The 14,216-nt window shown below is 40.5% G+C and overlaps 1 protein-coding gene across 1 annotated transcript in view; it reads right to left on the minus strand.

Moving 5' to 3' along the window:
• The window catches only part of gabbr1b (gamma-aminobutyric acid (GABA) B receptor, 1b), a 235,893-nt gene that overhangs the window by 98,407 nt on the left and 123,270 nt on the right, over positions 1 to 14,216 (minus strand). The window contains 1 exon segment of the mRNA XM_061664564.1: positions 9,478 to 9,644. Within this exon segment, the coding sequence (XP_061520548.1) occupies positions 9,478 to 9,644 (167 nt within the window).

Here is a 14,216-nt window from a genome sequence, read left to right on the forward strand (position 1 = left end):
CATCGAGTTTGCTAAAAAACACCTGAATGACTCCAAGATGATGAGAAATAAGATTCTCTGGTCTGATGATACCAAGACTGAACTTTTTCGCCTTAATTGTAAGTGCCATGTGTGGAGAAAACCAGGCACTGCTCATCACCTGTCTAATACAGTCCCAACAGTGAAGCATGGTGGTGGCAGCATCATGCTGTGGGGCCCCTTTTCAGCTGCAGGGACAGGAAGACTGGTTGGAAAAGATGAATGCGGCCAAGTAAAGAGATATCCTGGACAAAAACCTTCTCCAGAGTGCTCATAACCTCAGACTGGGCCGAAGGTTCACCTTAAAAAAAGACATGACCCTAAGCACAGGTGGCCGACTGGTTAGAGCGTCAGCCTCACAGTTCTGAGGACCTGGGTTCAATCCCCGGCCCCGACTGTGTGGAGTTTGCATGTTCTCCCCGTGCCTGCATCGGTTTTCTCCGGGCACTCCGGTTTCCTCCCACATCCCAAAAACATGCATTAATTGGAGACTCTAAATTGCCCGTAGGCATGACTGTGAGTGCAAATGGTTGTCTGTTTGTATGTGCCCTGCGATTGGCTGGCAACCAGTTCAGGGTGTACCCCGCCTCCTACCCAATGACAGCTGGGATAGGCTCCAGCACGCCCGCGACCCTAGTGAGGATAAACGGCTCAGAAAATGGATGGATGGATGGACCCTAAGCACACAGCTGAAATACCAAGAGGAGTGGCTTCAGAACAACTCCATGACTGTTCTTGAATGGCCCAGCTCTGAATTCTATGCTCAATTTCAGGACATTTGCAGTTACAAAGGCAACAAACATGAAAACAAGAGAAATGTCTACGGGTGAAAACAAGCAATGTTATATGTGGAACATCACGTGACCAAACCCAGAAAACAGGTTTGCAGACTTCCTGTGCATGCTACGATAATGAGCATAACTACGAGTTGATGACATGATGGTTTAAAGCCAAAGCCAAACTTGTTCAAAAGTAAAATAGATAAATAAATACAAAATTGTTTCTTTATGGCTGGTGTCTTTGGACAAAAGTTAAATACATGTATGTCAACTATTTATACAAATATATGGAAAACGAACAAAGCCTAAACACTAGATATTGTCATCTTTGGTAGCTCTTACAAATGTCTTAATGTCTTAAAGACATCACATACAGTGGGTACGGAAAGTATTCAGACCCACTTAAATTCTTCACTCTTTGTTTTTTTTGCAGCCATATGCTAAAATCATTGAAGAAATTTTTTTCCTCATTAATGTACACACAGCACCCCATATTGACAGAAAAAAACAGAATTGTTGAAATCTTTGAAAGATTTTTAAAAAAAGACAAAATTAAATATCCCACAGCCATAAGTATTCAGACCCTTTGCTGTGACACTCATGTATTTAACTGTCCATTTCTTCTGATCATCCTTGAGATGGTTCTACACCGTTATTGCAGTCCAGCTGTGTATTAATTATACTGATTGGACTTGATTAGGAAAGCCACACACCTGTCTATATAAGACCTTACAGCTCACAGTGCAAATGAGAATCATGAGCTCAAAGGAACTGCCTGAAGAGCTCCGAAACAGAATTGTGGCAAGGCACAGATCTGGCCAAGTTTACAAAAAACATTCTGCTGCACTTAAGGTTCCTAAGAGCACAGTGGCCTCCATAATCCTGAAATGGAAGACGTTTGGAAGAACCCTTCATAGAGCTGGCCGTGCGGCCAAAAGAGCAATCGGGGGAGAAGAGCCCAAAGATCAGTCTGGCTAAGCTCCAGAGATGCAGTCGGGAGATGGGAGAAAGTTCTAGAAAGTCAACCATCACTGCAGCCCTCCACCAGTCGGGGCTTTATGGCAGAGTGGCCCGACGGAAGCCTCTCCTCAGTGCAAGACACAAGCCCGCATGGAGGTTGCTGAAAAACACCTGAAGGACTCCAAGATGGTGAGAAATAAGATTCTCTGGTCTGATAAGACCAAGATAGAACATTTTGGTCTCGATTCTAAGCGGCATCTGTGGAGAAAACAAGGCACTGCTCATCACCTGTCCAATACAGTCCCAACAGTGAAGCATGGTGGTGGCAGCATCATGCTGTGGGGGTGTTTTTCAACTGCAGGGTCAGGGAGACTGGTAGCAATCGAAGAAAAGATGAATGCGGCCAAGTACAGGGATATCCTGGACGAAAATCTTCTCCAGAGTGCTCAGAACCTCAGACTGGGCCGAAGGTTCACCTTAAAAAAAGACATGACTCTAAGCACACAGCTGAAATACCAAGAGGAGTGGCTTCAGAACAACTCCGTGACTGTTCTTGAATGGCCCAGCCAGAGCCCCAATTGAGCATCTCTGGATAGACCTGAAAATGGCTGTCCACCAACGTTCACCATCCAACCTGACAGAACTGGATAGGATATGCAAGGATGAATGGCAGAGGATCCCCATATCCAAGTGTGAAAAACTTGCATCAATCCCAAAAAGACTCATGGATGTATTAGCTCAAAAGGGTGCTTCTACTAAATACTGAGCAAAGGGTCTGAATACTTATGGCTGTGTGATATTTTCATATTTTTTCTTTATTAATAAATCTGTAAAACGTTTTACAATTCAAATTTTTTCTGTCAATATGGGGTGCTGTGTGTAGATTAATGAGGAAAGAAATTTACTTGAATGATTTTAGCAAATGGCTGTAATATAACAAAGAGTGAAAATTTTAAGGGAGTCTGAATACTTTCCGTACCTACGGTATAAAACAAAAGATATTGTCGATGTTTAATAAAGGTTCCTGCGAGTTCTTTGTCCCGGTCTCCTACTATAGGGCTTCAACATTTACCCAAGCTGGAAGGAAAGTGCTTTGTTCTGCTTGGCCAATTGCAGAAGCTAGTTGTGCCTATCTCCTATTGTGAAGATGAGAGAAGATAGATAACCTCCAGAGGACAGGACTGAAGGCATCACAATCTACTGTTGGCTGAAGACTTCATGCGCAAAGGTACAGAGGCTACACCAGAAGATGCAAACCACCTAAATTGCAAGAAAAGCAAGAATTGCCAGGAAGCAATATTACAAAAAGGACAAAGACGAGCCTCGGAAATTCTGGGAGAAAGTTTTATGGACTGATGAGACAAAGATTAACCTTCACCAAAGTAATGGAAAAGATGGACTTTGGGGGATTAAGGAGTGATCTGCTCTTAATCCCAAATATACGAACTAATTTGTGAGATTTAGTGGAAGACATCATGGATTGTTGTGGGACAGGGTCATTAATCTTTATTGCTAGAAAACACGATGGCAGCAGAAAAACTAAATTGAAATTCTACAGAAATATTTTGCCTGGCAATTTAAATAAAGACACAACCAAGATGATAATTCAGTCTTCGAAGCCATTTTCAGTTGTGGATACAGTACCTGGAAATAAAAGATGTCCTGTTGATCTCTTGTGTCACATTAATCTTTTCATGTACAATTCCAATGTTTTCAGTCTACAGCAAAAATAAAAGAATTATCCTCACTGTCCCAATATTTAGAGGTCGGTGTATCCATACAGTATATGTTTGATCCACATTTTTTTAAGGGCAACATTCTGTTGCCTGTCCACAATGGAATATATCCCAATGAGAAATCTGCATCATATCGGCTGTATGACAGATGTGCTGTGACTATATAGGGGGAATTAAAGCAGCAAACATAGATCCAAAGCTCACTGTAGCATTTATGGCCCATATACTGTATGACGTATATGTACATGAATCGCATAAATTCCCATGCTACACTTCTTAGACAGTGGCAGCCATTCCACTTAGTAGGTTGTTATGCCTCGTTATACTTTGGAAGGTCACATACTGTATGAGAGCTGCTTTCGGTATTCAAACCACAATATCATCTCGCACAATTCAGGCGTCATACATTTTAAACTCTATCCACAACTGTGAATTTATCATATTCTGTCGGGATCAGGTCAGCATTCTGAGTTTGGACTTTCCGTGTAGAGTTTGCATGTTTTCGCTGTGTTGAGTGAGTTATCTCCAGGCACTTTGCTTCCTCCCACATTCCGATATCACACTTTACGTTTTGTAATTGAAGGCTCTTAATTTCCCCTATGAGTGAATGTGTGTGTGACTTAGAGGTGGGAAGTAACAAAGTACGTGTATTTCATTACTGTACTTTAGTAGATTTTTCAGGTATCTGTACTTTGAGTATTTATTTTTCTGGCCACTATTTCCTCTTACTACCTAATTTTTAAACACAAATACCTGTACTTTCTACTCCTTACATTTTGAAAATGAGCTTGTTACTTTTAAAACCTTCTAAAGTTAGTGACGATGCGACGTAAAAAGTAGTAATGAGGAAAAACAAAATATTAATAATAAAAAATAAATAAAAATAAAAAAACTGAAACCGAAAAGTAAGAAAGCCAAGCGCATTGTAGACATCATAGATACGACACTCCCCTTGAGCCCTTGAGCTGCGTGCCTACGGCAACGCTAAGCTAGTGGGGGCAAAGTCTCAGTTCATTCTATGCAGCTAAACTAGTGGCAAAGTGTTGGTGCATTCCATGTTTGTGGAAACCAAAATAACACGGATGGCTGCACATTGTGGTGTGTACGGTTGCGCACACATACAGTCACAACAAGAGAAATTCGAACTGGGAACCTTTCATCGGTAAGAAAAATATTTGGCTCTGTTTTTCAAAAGCAATGAACGAACCACGTTAGTTTTTTTTGGAAAGTTAACTTGTTGAAGTTTGAGTGGCTGGCAGCTCACGTTTGAGCATTAATTCCAACACATTTATTCGCCCACTGCCAAAACAAACCGGAATCCACTACCCCCAGAATGTTAGTGGGCAAATAAGTGTTTGAAATTAATCTATCTTTTTCATTTTGTTTTTTTTTACTAACAGTATAATTTTACGCTATATAACTTTATTTCAATAGAACAAATACATTCTCTTCTTTTCATTTAAAGCCTACCCATTTTTTATTTTTGTTTATTTTATATATATTTAATATTATAATTCTAAAAATGGTGATGTGTTAAATATTTATTTCAGCCGCTGTATGTACAACCCCAATTCCAATGAAGTTGGGACGTTGTGTTAAATATAAATATTAAACATTACCAGATAACTAGCAACCCTTTATTGCTCAGTGACTGTTTTTCTCAATGTCTTTATGTCTCAAAAGTGTCCTCTGTGGATTGACTGTCTGTTGCCGTACCAGAGCGGCTCCAATTACCGGAGACAAATTCCTTGTGTGTTTTTTGGACATACTTGGCAAACAAAGATGATTCTGATGCTGATAAATAAAAACAGAATACAATGATTTGCAAATCATGTTCAACCTATATTTAATTGAATACACTACAAAGACAAGATATTTAATGTTCAAAATGACAAGCTTTATTGTTTTTAGCAAATAATCATTAACTTAGAATGTTATGGCTGCAACACGTTCCAAAAAAAGCTGGGACAGGGTCATGTTTACCACTGTGTTACATCACCTTTTCTTTTAACAACATTCAATAAAGGTTTGGGAACTGAGGACACGAATTGTTGAAGCTTTGTAGGTGGAATTCTCTCCCATTCTTGCTTGATGTACAGCTTCAGCTGTTCAACAGTCCGGGGTCTCCGTTGTCATATTTTATGCTTCATAATCCGCCACACATTTTCAATGGGAGAAAGGTCTGGACTGCAGGCAGGCCAGTCTAGTACCCGCACTCTTTTACTACAAAGCCACGCGTTGTAACACGTGCAGAATGTGGTTTGGCATTGTCTTGCGGAAAAAGACGTTGCTTGGATGGCAGCATATGTTTCTCCAAAACCTATATGTACCTTTCAGCATTAATGGTGCCTTCACAGATGTGTAAGTTACCCATGTCATTGGCACTAACACAGCCCCATACCATCACAGATGCTGGCTTTTGAACTCTGCGTCCATAACAGTCCGGATGGTTCTTTTCCTCTGGCCCGGAGGACACGACGTCCACAATTTCCCAAAACAATTTGAAATGTAGACTTTGTAGTGTATTCAATTAAATATACCGTATTTTCACGACCATAAGGCACACTTAAAAGTCTTAAATTTTCTCCAAAATGGACGGGGCGCCTTATGTGTGCAGCGAGTTCCAATATCAATAAATTTTGTGTGATGAGCGCGCCGCTCGATTTTTATTTTTATTTTTAGCCTTTCCTGCCGACACGCTGCTTACGCAGAGGAAAAGCGGACATGACTGAGGATAGGGGAAGGACGCTAAAGCCACGCCCCCAGTAGGGATATAGCGCCGGGGTTTGCATTTCCGGGGTGTGCATTGTGCAAAACAACATCGGTTTGGCTAAGGACCCACGAGCAGTCGCGAGAGAATTCAAGATCAACAAATCCATGGTTCGCAAGTGGTGGAAGCAGGGAAACGAGCTTCGCCAAGTCAAGAAGACGAAGCTGCGTTTTCGTGGGGAAAAAAAAGAAAAACAAAACATGGAAACAAGGCGAGGTGGCCCGAGTTGGGAGACCAACTGGGAGACCAACTCGGGCCACCTTCATTCCGGGAGGCCTGATGAAAGTTCAAAGTGAAGTTGCGAGCGCCGTGGAAGCGATGGATGAAAGATGGCGAACACAGTGTTACTAAGACGAGGAGGCAGCGCCGGGCGAGTTACGCCACAATTTGTGAATGGATTGTGGATGCTGGGTTAACGTGTCTGCTTGCACTGTTGTTCGAGCTTTCGCACGGCAACGAGACTGACTCGAACATGGCGTGTTTGATTGAGAACCTGCCCAGCTGTTCATTTCGGATACAGAAGATGAGGACTTTGATGGATTCGTGGATGAGGATTGATCAAAAAATAACGTGAGTACATTGTTAAATATTCATTAAAGTACAACCAAACTCAGTTTTGCTCCCGCTGCCTTTTTAAAAACATTGTTTTAGCGTGCATGCATGCTACCGTATGTTTTAAGCTACCGTATGTTTTACCATGCTGCGCTCAATAATGCGGTGCGCCTTATGTATGTGTTAAATACAGAAATAGACCCCGTAACTGAGACTGCGCTTTTTAATACGGTGCGCTCTATGGTCGTGAAAATACTGTAGATTGAACATGATTTGCAAATCATTGTATTCTGTTGTTATTTCTTCATTGGAATTGGGGTTGTATTTTATTATTGGGTTCAACAATTGGGTTTATTATTGGGTTAAAAAATGTCAATTTCTTTTGACTTTTTTACTGAATTACATTTATAAGTGTGTATTCTTGTACTTTAACTTAAGTAAGGGATTGGCTTCAGTATTTATGCTTTTACCAGATTTGTTTTTTAGTATCAGTACTTTTTACTTCGAGTAATTATTGAATATCAGTACTTTTGGCACTTCTGGTGTGAATGATTTTCTTTCTCCATGTTTTAGACCCAGGATATCAAGCATCTCTTGTACCTACTATATCTGCTAATGAAATATTAGCAATACCTCAAGAGTGTAGAATCAAATAAAATATCTCACAATGTGATTGAACACATGATGTCAAACCCAGTCTACAGCAAAAATAACATACTTGGCTTATTGTTGGAGGCAAGTGCAAATAAAGCTGCAGTGAAATAGTCTGCTCGGCTGACACCAATTGGGTGGGACTCTCTCGCCATCTCACGATTTGATTCGGTTATAAATAGGAACGCTCTGACTGGATTTGATTACCGATTATCGATGCATCTTTTATACAGTATAAAGGTATTTTACCTTATTGACTCATTTGAAAACAGTTTGTAATGACCCATATTTACATGATGTTATATACTGTATAAATGTTATATACTGTATAAAGTACATGATTACATCATGTACTTTATCATGTACTCATGATTACAATAATTTAATATCCATTTAATATTAAATCAAAAAGGGAAGAAATATATAGCGTATTGTACAAATGTAACATTTGGCAAAAAGCGAACAGTGATGTTTCAATTGTGTTTAAACTATTGTCAAAAACAGAAGTGTTTGAAGTTGAAAGTAATAAATATTTCGTTTAGGTTCTATCAAACACAAATCAATTAACACATTGCTCACATCGATAACATAGGGATTGTAAATGGTGCACGTATCGTGCATGTTCAGGTTGCACAAAACTGAGGGGGCCCGCTCCATGATGTGACCGACGTTCCTGAGGTGAGGTGATGCCACAACCAATGACAGACCGAACTTGAAATGAATGCCATCATAGTTTCTAAATTAGCTGGTTTGGGTTTTGCATCACATGATGTGGTGGAGTTAAGCATTTATTCATTGTGCTAGCGAGAGGAGCTATGAGGAGGAGCTGCGCACATCTCTGACTGAGGGCCAAGAATACTCTGTTCTATTGACTCAGATGACTTATTATATTTAAGCAGGGGGTCCTGTTATGTGCCCAACAGACTGTCCAGTGGCCGCAGCCTTTCCAAGTTTCACTTTTTTTCCACTCTGATAGCATTACATTACTTAATAATATTACAATGAAAATGTTATTTTAATCGATTCCAAATCGTTTTCAACTGTATCGTGACACACCTAAGAATGATTTCTCTCACGCCTTGTGACGTGTTTATTATCGCGATTTTATGGAGTTTATTTTACAAAGCTATCAATCATTCCGAGAAGAAAGGATTTTTTTAAATGTCTGTCGTCTTGTGTCATGTTGCTGTTTCCCATCCCGCCTGTGCTGCCCTTTTGTTTTTGTTTCTCCTTGGTGGGTGGAGCATCCTGCGTCACTCCTGCTGTCAATGACTATCAGCTGGGTATTTGGCAGAGCAGAAGGGGAAGAAAGATGGCAGATGCAGTGCATTTCGTTTCACCATCGTCGCTTACGTTTTCTACGCTTGTTCCTCGTCTAGAGAGACGTACTTACGACGTACGTTTTTTCGTTTTCCGAAGTACAATAAGTACTCCTGTGATTTTCAGTTATTTTGTATTATTTATTCACCTTGACCTAAGGTCGTCGTTGTTTTTCGTTTTGTATTTAGTATTTGTTTTTCTCACGTTTATGTTCACCCTTAAATAAATTCAATTTGATTCCTCTGCCTTTGTTAAGTTTGCGCTGGGGTCAAAGATTCCCCATATTCGCCTCCCTTACAGCTTGGACATTTTAAACATTAAAGGTACCTAGTATGAAGTAGAGTGTTGCCTTTGAAGGACAAATCAGAATTTGATATCTTGCGTCATATCTTATTATGAGAAACAAGTGTATTTGTGTAATTCAATTGTTACATATGCAAGAAAACTGAAGTTGTCTGTTGTTCAGTCACATACAACACATAGCGATGGGTGGCGTGTGTGTGTGGGAGGGAGGTGGGGGTTCCCGAACTTTGGTGTTGTAGGTCACTGTTATGTCTCCATTCACACACAGAGAAGGTTATAAAATGTTGTTGTGTCATGTAGGAATGTCTCATGAATGTCGAAATGGCGTGTAAAGGTGTAATTCAGAGACGAGGGTATACAATGATTTGAAATTACTGAAGTTACTCACCATGCTGTCATAATGTATTAGCTCCAGCTCATAGTCGGGAAGAATATCGGCCCTCTCATTCACTAGCGCCAAGGCCATCTTAGCAGCAGGGAGGCAGGCTTGCCCTCCGGGCCAGCCTCCACTCATTGGGAAGAGAGCTCCGATGTATAGCTTCTTCTTGCCGAGAGCTGGATAGGAGCAGAAGACGAGCACAGCGAAGGTCAGGGTCAGACACAAGCCGGGGGCAGACCAGCTGTGAGGGCTTCTTTGGTAGACCGGAGCCATGCTGCTGGAGGTCCTGTGGTGCAGGCTCAGAGGTACTTGATAAAGTCGAGTTTATTCTATCAAAAACTTTGGAGCCTGCAGCGTGTCTTGTGTGTGTAGGTCACAAAAATTAATTTCCATGAACGCATCTGATTTGCTCTGGGAGATGGGATGACATTTGGACTACTATTTAAATGACCGAGACTTTTTTTATGTAAATCCTCTTCCAACAGACAGACCGAGAGATAGATAGATAGATAGGTAGATAGATAGATAGATAGATAGATAGATAGATAGATAGATAGATAGATAGATAGATAGATAGATAGATAGATAGATAGATAGATAGATAGATAGATAGATAGATAGATAGATAGATAGATAGATAGATAGATAGATAGATTCTAATTGGTCTTTAGTAAATGTACTTCTTTGGACAGTACACCAGAATAAGTGACTCGAAGTTAGCTATTAAGTTGAACCAGGAGGGAAACTCCAGAGAAAAGAGCACGATAGTTAGTCCCAACTTGGATATGAAGTCCAGATTCTCCTTTCAATTGGATTTCCAACAAGCTATTATCCCTGTCCAAGGTGCTGAAATGCTCACGTTTAAGAATCTAAGTTTCTAAAAATCTATTTTTTCCCATTGACAAAGACAAACAGAATCCATCGTGAAGAAATGAGCCTGAAAGAGTCCAATTCTTCTTAGATTCGTTCTGTATTGGTTCGTCAGCCCGCCTACATTCTCTGCTCTCCGGTCCAAAGGCGCATTACGACACACGTTGGCTGCGGAGCGCCGCAGTACACGAGCATCATCTGTTGGTTTCCATTCAGAGTAGCCAAGTAAGATAAGCGACACCTGACTAACGCAGAAAGGTGTCAAAATAGAAAAGTATCCCAACTGTCGAGCCACGGGAGGAGAAAGATGAGAGAGGAGAAGAGGCGGTGCGCAGCTCAACGTGTCCGACTGAGGTTTGACTGCAGCAGCACAGCAGCCGCGTGTGGGAGCGCGCGAGAAGGGAGGAAGAGGAGGAGGAGGGAAATTCTCTCTGTTTCACAAAGCACTTTGAATTTGCAATCCCATAACACAGCCCCGCTCATTTATCTTCCACCACCCCCAATCCCCTCCCACTATACACCCTCACGGACCCCCCCGCCCACAATCCTGCCCTCACCACCAAACATACTATATCAATGTATTTTCACGCAGCACATTCAACTGAATTCTGTTAAATGCTTTCTCAATCAATCGTCATCCAGATGAGAGAGATGAAATTCATATTTGTCATTCATTCATTAAAAGCACCCCTGTGGGCCATAACTCCAGTCCCATTATTTATTTCAGTTCAGTCTGTCATCCTGCAATGACTTGTTGCCTCTCTCGCGACACCGTTGCACAGTGACGTTGTTCCTCCTTCTCATCGATCTTAAAATTTCTAAATGTTACTACACTGATCAAGCTGAGGGACAAAGAAATTTACCGCTGCTGATCGTTTAAAACTAAAACTAATTGTGTACTCGCCCTGTCGAGTGACGGACACAACGAGGAATCTGCATTTCTCCCTGTGCTTCAGAGATACTCAGCTCACTAGCCAATATACATTTCCTTCGCCTATTCAGCCATATGCCACCTTTTTAGCCATAACAGGAGCCAAGATAGATGCATATACTGTTTTCCTACGTTGCAATAATTTCAATTTCTGGTTCATCATCACATTTTTCTTCTTCACTATAACCGTGTGGTGTCACCACTAAAAAAAAAAAAAAAAAAGTCAAAGAAAAAGCAAAAAATAAAGTGGAATGAATTCTATGAGGGCATTCCAATGTAGATGTTCCACCACATATTTCCTTCTCAATACAGTGTCGTGAAAAAGTATTGGCTCCCTTCTCATATTCTCTAACCAGTTATTAGGTTTAGGGGGCCATTACATTTTCACACAGGGCCAGGTAACTTTGAATATTATTTTTCTCCCCCTTAATTAATGAATTCACCAATCAAAAACAGCATTTTAAGTTCACATTGATTATATTTGTCTGATATTTACATTTCTTTGAAGATCGTAAACAAAGAGGGGAAACTATGCAAACATATATAAATTTGAGAAGGGGGCCAATAATTTTTCATTGCAGTGTATATGCACACGAAATGGTTTACTTTTGCTTGCGTGACCGGAAATGACCGTGATGAAAATCCACGAGCCAATTAGCTGCCAAACCCAACATAGAGTAAGCATTCTACAGAGCGATTGAACTGATACAAGCTCAAGACGGAGGCCCGATGTAAATACGCGTATTCAAACTTCCGACAGGGGGTGGAAAGTAAACAGAATTGGAGAAAAGGCAGCAAGCATAAGATCACAGCGCCCATGTCGGAGTACGCAGCTATCTATTTACGAAGTCAGTGTGGTCAAACATTTCATATGCATAGTCATAGAATAAGTTGTGGCCAAAAGACATTTCAAACCCTATCTGGAGGTACAATCAACTTTAAAAAAAGAAAAACAGGAACCATACTTGATTTGTGTTTCTGTACCAGTGACTTTTCAAGGTCCACTCCTGACCGTTTTTTTTTTATTTTTTTTAAACATGAATGCCAACTAAATGCTTGGAGGCTATCATAGAGACTGATTTTATGCAGTGTTATTTCGAACATTATTAATATAACCGCCATTACCGAGTCAGCGCAGCTGCTCTGTATTGGCGCTAATGCGGCATGTTGTTTTCTTCGATCACAGCTAGGCTTCTGGCCACATACAGTAGGTTACGTAAGACTGTTTTTTACAGTATGCGTAGTACCTCTTTTTAACTTCCCTCCATTATAACATACCAATCATCACTTTGAGCTCGACCCCAGTGTGCATTCGGAAATATCTACCAGGATTACTCAACAATCATAATCAAAAACGATCATCACGCAACACATTACCATATGAGCTGAACATTAATTCACCAAGACATACACTACTTTAAAATATGAACACTAAACAAATCAAAACATGTATCTTGTAAATTATCGTGCTGATCATCTTTGCTCTAATTTGTTACTAACCTGATTAAACCTGATTTTTTTCACACTCCGGATAAACTTCCAACTTCCCAGAAAGGATTGTATGTACAGTGTTCACCCGTTCTTTGCGAGGGCTATGGACCGAGCCCAGCCGCAAATAGCAAAAATTCACAAATTATTGAAAAAAAGATTTAGAATTGCCTATAAAGGTCAAAAGATGCAAAGCATTTCTTTTGTCTAAATGAACGCTTCAACTCACGAACAAAGTTTCTCTGCACCAAGATGCCACAAGATGGCACAAAAGTACTACACACTACTACTAGAGGGAAAAAACATTCAGTAAAACTTAACATGAGTTACAAAATGCCACTAGGCATGCTGGGAACTCCCGACAAAGGAGCATCTCACAAAGGTTACCATTCAAGCTAGGGCCGCCACTGACTGGGCTCGTTCTTACCATTCGGAAACATTCCATACAGTTCCGTCTACCCCGTTTATTACTCTTATACTTTTACAAGCTATATTTTATGACACACAACTGTGAAATCAGCTATTGCAGCAGTGTAACAATTTCACACACGCTTGTTGACTTTTTTCATCCCGATATTTTTTTTTCATAATAATCCAATACTTTTAACGTAGTCAACAACATTTTTATCAATCTATAGGGCCAAAGCATGCTCGCCAACGACCTCCTACATTTACACGCGCGAAGATGCGTGTAAACAGCTTCTTTGTGAGGAGTGACGTGTTTCACTGTGTGTGTTTTTTTAATAAGCACTGTTACAATCGATTCCAATCCTTGCACCTCGTTTTCATTATTTGATGTTTTTTTTTTTTTCGTTCTAGCATTCTCAGTCTACCTGTTGTCATTTACTCTTGTCTGGAGCAGCAGCATCTATCTCGCTTTGCTTCTTCCCATTTCGGTTCCCGGGCGAAGCTGTCTACCTGGCTGGTTGTCATTTTCTTATGTGGGTCGATATGTAATCTCTGTGCGCCTCTTTCATTCATTTTGATTATCCATGCTATAGAAAGGGAAATATACTGTATATCTGCTCTATGGCTGCGACTTTGGAGAAGGATGCTCTGTACACACAGCTTGTTAAATCGCTTTCCAAGGACATAAACAGATGATCACTGTTTTGGATACCAATTTGGAGTTTTTCCACAAAATACTTCCAAATATAGATACTAAAGCAGCCACGTTAAAAAGTGTCGTCATCGGCCTAGAGACAATGGAAATCTCTTTGCCATACTGCACACTTTTGTCGATAAACTACAATTACAATGACATGTTTGGTCTCCTACAGTGCACAAATATGTTCTGTTAAAGGAATACAGATTTTTATGTGAACTAATGTTTAATTCCAGTGTTGGTTTTCACAGCAAAGGAGCGAACACAATATGTTCCGGGAGGCTGGTCGACCTCCAATTTGTCGGTGTTTCAAAACTATTTTATCAATACAAAATATGTGAAATACAAATACTG

The sequence above is a fragment of the Phycodurus eques genome, chromosome 20, assembly GCF_024500275.1.
Source record: "Phycodurus eques isolate BA_2022a chromosome 20, UOR_Pequ_1.1, whole genome shotgun sequence".
NCBI classification, from domain to species: domain Eukaryota; kingdom Metazoa; phylum Chordata; class Actinopteri; order Syngnathiformes; family Syngnathidae; genus Phycodurus; species Phycodurus eques.